General features: G+C 55.7%; 1 protein-coding gene across 1 annotated transcript; it reads left to right on the top strand.

Moving 5' to 3' along the window:
- The first annotated feature begins 329 nt into the window (after nt 1-329).
- Nucleotides 330-5,686, top strand: Kcnf1 (potassium voltage-gated channel modifier subfamily F member 1). The gene is made up of 2 exons (XM_036171359.1): nt 330-2,982; nt 3,232-5,686. Exon 1 carries the CDS (start codon nt 1,297-1,299, stop codon nt 2,809-2,811), a length of 1,515 nt encoding a protein of 504 aa, XP_036027252.1. The 5' UTR covers nt 330-1,296; the 3' UTR covers nt 2,812-2,982; nt 3,232-5,686.
- The last annotated feature ends 3,065 nt before the right edge of the window (nt 5,687-8,751 follow it).

Below are 8,751 nucleotides of genomic sequence, written 5' to 3'. Positions count from 1 at the left end.
TGCTAGAGGATAACCTTGAACTTCTGCTCTTCCTGGCTCCCTTTCCTAAGTGAAGAAAAAGCTGGGATCACAGACAAGCACCTCCAGGCCAGTTTATGTGGTGTGGGAGCGTGAACGCAGGGCCGTGAGCACGCTAGGCGAGGACTCTACCAACGGAGCTGTATCTTGGGCCGGCTTACATTTTTTAAACCCAATTCTGGGCCATGGATGGGTCCAGGTTTGATAATCCTGGTGGTAAGAACTGTGGGCTGGAACCAGAGATGCTCTCAGCCCCAGGAAAGATGAGAAGGAGTGTGGGAGCATCCGACTGGAAGATCTAACTTCCTTCAGAGGAGTGGGGGGGATGGTGGGCACAGGGACTCTGGGAGCCTAGTGGTGATGGGGTGTAAGTCAGCAGCTAAGCCAGCAGGAAAGCCCTGGGTTAAGGGATGGCTAAGCTCTCCTCCCTTTTCATCTTGTAACATGGAACAATTTTCTTTTTTTGCCATGGAAGCTGAGACAGTTGTAAGGGTAGGGGACAAGGTCACATCAACAACAAGGCAGCGCTCCGGGAGTGTCAGGAACCCTTCCAGGGCCAACTGAAGCCTGGGACAGAAGGGATGTGCCCAAGGAGTGAGCAGCGGCCTCTGCCTTGGTGAGCAACAGGCAGAGGAAGTCCTCTTTCCCCTCTCACCTAGCGGTGCAGGAGGGACTCAGCAGCGGGTCAGAGCCCGTGTGACCTCAAAGCCCTGGGTCGTAACCCCTGAGCCCGCAGGCGCAGCCGGTAGCAGTACCTCGGTGGCGGCAACGGTGCAGGTCTGCCCAAGGGTTAACTCATTCCTGGGCAGTCGCGGCGCGTGTGGTGCGAAATCTCACCAGAAGAGGGTACAGTAGCAAAGCGTTTGACGTCAGGCTGGAATTCCTATTGTGTTTCCGAAGGGCTCTGGCAAAGCCAGTCCAAGTTCGCTCTCCGCACATCCGGATCGCGCAGCTCCTGGGCTGACCCGCCGACGCTGCCTGCTCGCCTGGGGAAGGAGGTCGCTCGCTGCCTGCGAGGGGAGCCTGGTCTTATTCCGGACCGAGCTGAAGCAACATATCCGGAGTCGAGGGTGAGTGTCCCGAACAACCGAGGCCATTGGCCGCAGAGTCCCCTGCCGGCGCGCCTGGATGCCCGCGCGCAGCCCCGCCGCCGCTGCCACCACCGGGTGCATGGCTCCCCTGCGGCGCGCCCCAGCCTGCTGCCGCCGGCTGTGAGCGCCCTCCTCAGCAGGTTGCTGCTGTCCCCAGAGCCGCGCATTGGCGGAGGCAGCAGAGCGCATGGAACCCGGGCTTGCGAGCGCACCCGCGGGGAGAATGGACGCGTCTGCCGAGCAAAGCCTCCCGGAGCCTGGCAGCCAGGACTCGGTGGCAGGCGACGACATTGAGATCGTGGTGAATGTGGGGGGCGTGCGGCAGGTGCTCTACGGAGACCTGCTCAGCCAGTACCCCGAGACCCGGCTGGCGGAGCTCATCGACTGCTTGGCCGGTGGCTATGACACCATCTTCTCTCTGTGCGACGATTACGACCCAGGCAAGCGCGAATTCTACTTTGACCGGGACCCGGACGCGTTCAAGTGTGTTATTGAGGTGTACTATTTCGGGGAGGTCCACATGAAAAAGGGCATCTGTCCCATCTGCTTCAAGAACGAGATGGACTTCTGGAAGGTGGACCTCAAATTCCTGGATGATTGTTGCAAGAGCCACCTGAGCGAGAAGCGCGAGGAGCTGGAGGAGATCGCTCGCAGGGTGCAGCTCATCCTGGACGATCTGGGTGTGGACGCGGCCGAGGGGCGCTGGCGCCGCTGCCAAAAGTACGTCTGGAAGTTCCTGGAGAAGCCCGAGTCGTCGTGCCCGGCGCGGGTGGTGGCAGTTCTATCCTTCCTGCTCATCCTTGTCTCCTCCGTGGTCATGTGCATGGGCACCATACCCGAGCTGCAGGTGGTGGACGCTGAGGGCAACCGCGTGGAGCACCCGACGCTGGAGAACGTGGAGACGGCTTGCATCGGTTGGTTCACGCTGGAGTACCTACTGCGCCTCTTCTCGTCGCCCAACAAGCTGCACTTTGCTCTGTCTTTCATGAACATCGTGGACGTGCTGGCCATCCTCCCGTTCTATGTGAGCCTCACACTCACGCACCTGGGCGCACGAATGATGGAACTGACCAACGTGCAGCAGGCTGTGCAGGCCCTGCGGATCATGCGCATCGCACGCATCTTCAAGCTGGCCCGCCACTCCTCAGGCCTGCAGACCCTCACCTACGCCCTCAAGCGCAGTTTCAAGGAACTCGGGCTGTTGCTTATGTACCTGGCCGTGGGCATCTTCGTCTTTTCCGCCCTAGGCTACACCATGGAGCAGAGCCACCCGGAGACTCTGTTCAAGAGCATTCCCCAGTCCTTCTGGTGGGCCATCATCACCATGACCACAGTGGGCTATGGTGACATCTACCCCAAGACCACACTGGGCAAGCTCAACGCGGCCATCAGTTTCTTGTGTGGGGTCATTGCCATCGCCTTGCCCATTCACCCCATCATCAACAACTTTGTCAGATACTACAACAAACAGCGTGTCCTGGAAACGGCAGCCAAGCATGAGCTGGAGCTGATGGAGCTCAACTCCAGCAGCGAAGACAAGCCCTGTGGCTCGCGCAGCGACCTGGACACCCTGCCCCCGGAGCCTGCTGCTGCCAGGGAGGGGCCCAGCTGGGGCAGCCGGCTGAAGCTCTCCCACAGTGATACCTTCATCCCCCTGCTGACAGAAAAGCACCATAGGACCCGACTCCAGAGCTGCAAGTGATGGCTGGGCTCCCAGGCAGGGACAGACTCTGGCTTGTGGATGGACAGACCATTGGGTAGGCATGGTAGTAGGCTTGTCTGTGGCTTCAAGGGAGCTGCCTGGGTCTCCCTGCCCTCCCCTGAGCAGACCCTGCCAAGGCTGGGTGAGACTCCACGGGTACCAGCTGTTCAGGTGTAAGGGGTCTGTGGAGTGCAGGAGCCACGGAGCCGCTTGGGGCTATAGGAACGGCTGGCAGGAGCCCACATCTGCTTCTGTGTCTTCTTCATTAAAACTTACTCTGGCTTGTGGATGGACAGACCATTGGGTAGGCATGGTAGTAGGCTTGTCTGTGGCTTCAAGGGAGCTGCCTGGGTCTCCCTGCCCTCCCCTGAGCAGACCCTGCCAAGGCTGGGTGAGACTCCACGGGTACCAGCTGTTCAGGTGTAAGGGAGTGCAGGAGCCACGGAGCCGCTTGGGGCTATAGGAACGGCCGCCAGGAGCCCACATCTGCTTCTGTGTCTTCTTCAATAAAACTTCCTATTCGGCCTACCCTCCGTGTTGTGGGTTGTCTCCAGTTCACTGCCACCCCACCCCCCCAGTGGCTCCTGCACACCCTAGTGCCAGGCCAGAAAGGAGGTGTGCAGCCCCAGAGGGAGTGGAGGGTAGCTATTTTTAGTTGCGAGCTAATTAAAGAAGAGCTGTAAGGCAGGGTTCAGCTCCAAGGCGCCTTGCCACATTCCGCGAGACACTCTCCTGCTTCCTTCTGTGGAAAAGCTGCCTCCCCCAGGCTTGGGGAGGAAGGAGAGGCTGCAGAGCCTGGTTGTGGGACAGCTAGCTCAGAGCTGCATCTGTGAATCAGTCCTTTTCACTCCCCCTTATTCCTATCCTGCTACCCTAGTGGACTGGCATCCCCATTTTACAGGTAAAGGAACTGAGGCTCAGGGTTGCACAGAAGAGGAATTCAGGCCTGGTTCTGATTGTCGCCGAGTCCATGTGGTCTCTCCACCACCAGGCAGTATTGGTTCAGGGGCCTTCTATAAAGTAGGGTCTGAGCTCCTCAGTGGTTTGTGTGTCCGGGGGGGGGGGGGGGGGGGACCTTGGAGAATGACAGTAGTTGGTTCTGATCCTTGCACTAGTTTCTGCTCAGTCGAGCAGAGCTGTTTCTGTTGTACTACCTGGGAAGGGGATGAGCTGCATAGCTGCCCCCACTGTGTTCTCCACAGGTCTGGACCGGGCAGGAGGGCAGTCAAAAGCAGGGCACTGTAATGCTGTTCTTGGCCAAAGCCTAAGAGCTGGGCCTGGAGGCCTAACCTTTTCTTGGTTTCCACCTTCTAGGAGCCAGAGAGCCCTGCCCTTCACCCTCCCCCCACCTGAGCCGAGAGGGCTCCAAGGAAGGAGCACTATGGTGGAATAGGAGGTGGAGGGTATAAATGGAGGGACAGGGGCATCTTCCACCTGCCTCCACTCTGGGCGGCTCCTTTCTCTTCCCTGAGCTCAGATTTTCCCAGGAGTAACAGGATGACTGATTTCTCAGGGTGCCTTCTAGGTCTGCCTATCCAGAATGTCCACGGTTTGGGCTGTTGATTCTCAGGGCACGGTCTCCAGGAGGTGGGATGTTGTCACTTGGAGGGGGAAGTCTTGAGAGTGGAGATTGTGTCCTGCAGGGTGCATGCTCGCTCCAGGGCTTCAGTGAGAAGATGCTCAAGTAGAGATGGATCAGACCTGGGATAGATGTAGCAGTATGCCCATGTAGCAGTGATGTTAGTGGCTGTCCAAGGGGACACAGGGACTGCCCCATGCCCCCTTTCCCCCAGCCCTCTCACTTAGGACTCTGAAGGTCTTTAGCACCTCTGGTCAGGCTGGCTAAGACACTGGTTGCTCTGAACTGTGCTGTGTGTCTCCTCTGCACATTTTTCCAAGATGACACCAGGTCCTGTGACCATCAGGGCCAGAGGAAGAAGTTGGGCTCTGAGGAAGTGGAGGCTCTAAGTAGGGGAGATCAGGGTCTACTTGAGTATGTGGGTTCTTGGGACTCAGTCAATTTGCTGAAAGGTTGGCTTGCCTACTTTATACCCTTTACCCAAGAGTTCGTGGGAAGCTAGGACCTGGGTACCACCCTGAGGACTCAGAGCTCCAGGAAGAGTGGAGCTCAGGATTTAAAGAGAGTGAGCAGAAGGCATCTTCCTGTCTTCCCTGCCTTCTGGGGCAGTGACACTGGGGATGAGGATGGAGGGAATGAATCACAGGGAAGAGTATCTTTTGCTCATTTGGGAGTGGGAGACCGTCTGTGAGATCTCCACAGCTTAGGATCCAGGGGGACACTGGTCCCAGAGGGGCTCAGTGATGGCAGTGTATCCTTACATGGTGATAAGCTTTGTCATAGAGGAGTGGCCTGGAGGTTGTGAGAGTCAGTAGTCCCTAGTCACTGGGAGATCTCTGGGTTTCAAGTACTCGAACTTGGCTGTATCAACCAGGAGTAGTCCAGGCTACACTCCATTCCTGTGAAATGAGAATGTCTGAAATGACCCTCTGGCACCAGTATTTTTGTAACTTAAAGTGCATATGAGTTGCTGTGACCACATTAAACCCAGAGTTTGGATTTGTAGAGCTGAAAACAAAACAAAAAGCTATTTTTCAGTGAGCTCCCAGATGCAGCTGGAGGCTGGGGCTGCTGGTCCACAAACTGGCTTTGACGGATCAGAATAAGCCTGTAAATTGTAGCCTGTGGCTAGATCTGGAGGATCTCCTGTTTTTGCACAACCCATGATGTTAGAATAGGTTTTATATTTTTAAATGATTAAAAAAAAAACCCTCAAAGGAATAACATTTTGTGACCTGTGACTAGTACTTTAAATTCAAATTTTGTTGTCCATAAATAAAGTGTTATTGGAACTAACCTGCCTAGTTGTGTGTTTGGGGATTGTTAGTGATGGCTAAGGCAGTACAAGACAGAACTGAGGTAGACTAGATGGCCCCCAGAACCTGAGTGACTTCCTCTACGGCGCTTAGAGGGGAGGTTTGCCTACCCTGGGCTGCAAAAGACAACTAAGGCAGCTTCAGGGATGCCCAGGAGTCCTTCCAGAGGAACAACCAAGACTCTCCCAGGAGCCAGGAATTGTGGGAGGGACACCGGGGTGCTGGTGGCTCCAGAGAGGGAGGTAACTGCCTTCACACCCCAGGGTGAAGTAGGAACTGCAGGACAAAGACCGCTGGCGCTCTCGCGCTCTCTCTCTCTCTCTCTCTCTCTCTCTCTCTCTCTCTCTCTCTCTCTCTCTCTCTCTCTCCTTACTGTGCCGCAGGCCCTCAGCTCCCCATCTCCTGTACTCTGAAAACTCCCAGCCTGGCTTCCCTTGCAGCCTGCTCCCTGCAGTCCAGGCTTGCCCCTCCCCTCCACCTTGGCTCCCGGACACTGTCTCCTCACATCTCTCTTCTAGGGATGTTGCTCACCTGTACCTCCTCCTGGGTGGTTGTCACTCACCATACCATAGCCTGCCCACATCTGTTAAGAGCAAGAAAATGTTTTGGGGTCGTGGAAAGCTTATGTTGACAGAAAAATGAGGTATTGTTGAGTATAACACCCTCCTTGCATAGACAGGAAACTGGTCCTGAGTCACAGTCTTTGAGCTGTTCCTTACAGACCGTCAGGTCACAGGGCTACCTTGTTCTGCTTCTGTTGACATCTAGAGTGCACACTCATGCCATTTAGAGTAGAATTGTGTATGTGTGTAAATACAAATTGATTCCTAACCCCCAAAGGAAAGGACATGTGACACACTCACAAACCATTTCACTGGGTCTCTAAATAACTACATGAAGGAGACTGGTCAGTTCATCTTACAGATGGGCAAACTGAGACCCAGACAACTAAAGCCATAGGCTGGTGCTGGTGCTGGTGGTGGTGGCAGGAACCAGATCGAACCTCAGCTGACTTGCTTGTCTGAAGATGGGCGACCCAAACCTCACCCCCACCCCCAAGCAGCAGTTGTGACCAGATCCCAGGGCCCTACCTCAGGACTGACCCAGCTTCTTAATAAGGTGACGGTTGCTGCCATCCAGTCTCTGGAAGGCATCCCCTTAGCAGTGATGGATTGGCTTTAGTGGGGGTGTTTTGTAAGGTAAGAAAAGAGGTCAATATATTTCCTCCAGTGAGCCACTCTGGGCAGATGTGTGGCTGCGTGGCATGCAGGTTCCATCCTGGCCACATAACAAGGAGCTACAGCCTCAGTCTGGATGTATCTCAGATCATGACAAGATTTGTTCCCTGGGGAGAGCTGATGAGGCAGATAAGACATGAGCAATGGCCTTTCGGAGGCGGTGACAGCCACTGGTTCGCAGACCTCTTAGGGCTTTAGTTGGAGAGGCGGTGCTTGCAAGACCCAGCTCTTGCCTTCTCTCACTCTGTGGGAACGGCTGCTACCCGCCCCTCTTCCCACCATGATTTGATGTCACAGGTTTCCTCTGGGGAAATGAGAAACACTGCTTCCAGAGGCGTCCCACCTGTCGCCTGTAGGAAGACAGCTCTTTGCACTGTGTGCCTGGCGGCGCGTTTTATCGGAAGAGTGAGGATTTCACCGACACCCATATATCCAAGGTGGAACCCCCCCAACAGAAACATATACAAATTCTTTCCTGTGCCTGTAGCAGCCCAAGACACAGCTGCAGAGACCATGTGGGCTTCCAAAAGGAGAGAGGACCAGTCAAAAACCAGAGATCCCGCGCTTAGCCATTATCTTCCTTTGTGAGGCTCTCAGCCATCCAGGCTTGTGAGGGCAGGGCTGTCTGCAACTCCTCTAAGGAATGGGTTAGCTTTAGCTTTACCAGTGGGGAGACTGGGGTCCAAAGGGCAGAAGCCATAGGCTGGTACTGATGGCAGAGGTAGGTACTGTGCCTAGAGCTGGAAGGTGTGACCCCCACCCATCCACCATCCCCCTCCTGGCAGAAGAGACAGGAAATTGTTTCCAGTCACACAGAGAAGTCATCCATGTGGGCCAAACAACTGCCTAGGCCTGGGAAACCATCCCTCCCTAGGAACCAAGGCCTACAGCCGCCACCACTGACCCCTGATTCGGCACAGCTGCAAGTACCTTCCCGATATGGGCTTGATTATAGTAGATGACCATGTCCTGGTGGGATTTCTCTCCAGACACACACACTACCACACTAGGATCACTGTCATTGTCAAAAGCATGGCAGGAAAGACAGGCTGGGCTTGGCACAGTGACAGCCCAGACTGGGGGAGGCATAAACGTTTGCACACATGCCCAGCTTCTGCTGGTGCACAGTTGCTCAGCCGTCAGGAGCAGCACCCTCCGTGTCCTGTTCCCCGGCTATCTCGTTCCTCGCCGACAGGCTTGGCTGTGTGAGGGCACCCTGGTCTTGAATACAGGGGAGGCCCAGCCAGTGACTCCGATTGGGAGGTTTTGTGTAAGCTGGACCCTTGAGAGTGTCTACCCTGCTCCTGTGTGAGAATGGGGGTGTGAGCCACACCTCTCTACTGCTCTTTGGAGTCTCCCCAAGTGCCAGGTGGAAAGGGGGGGCTGCTGAGCCCATCATAGTTCTTTTCTCCCTCATCTCCTCTTCTCCCTCTTCACTACACTAGGCCCAAGCTTTGTCACACGCCCCACTGGTGTGCACTGGTGTGCCCTGGAGGTCCCTGCTGTCCTTGGCACCCTCTGCCCCACTAGCCATCAATCAGAACTCTTTCCTTTCATTCCCTTGCCAACCACCATCCTTTCTCAGTCAGAGGTTATGCTGCCCCGGGGTGCTTTGCTGGTGCAGTGGGACGGAATCCATGCTGTGGAAACTCTAGGAATTCACTCACATCCCTCTACAGGAAGGCGGCAGACTATGGTGAGGTTATGTGACTTCTTGGCACCCCCAAGCTGCGGTGGCTGTGGGAACTAGTCCCCACCCCCCAACCCGGTCTCTATGTTCACTTCCTGCTCAGTCCATCCCCACCCC

Source organism: Onychomys torridus, chromosome 21, assembly GCF_903995425.1.
Source record: "Onychomys torridus chromosome 21, mOncTor1.1, whole genome shotgun sequence".
Taxonomy (NCBI): domain Eukaryota; kingdom Metazoa; phylum Chordata; class Mammalia; order Rodentia; family Cricetidae; genus Onychomys; species Onychomys torridus.
This window is presented reverse-complemented; position numbering and strand designations above follow the sequence as displayed.

Coding starts and splice junctions, on each gene's coding strand:
- Kcnf1 (XM_036171359.1), top strand. CDS start 1,297: ATGGAACCCGGGCTTGCGAGCGCACCCGCGGGGAGAATGGACGCGTCT.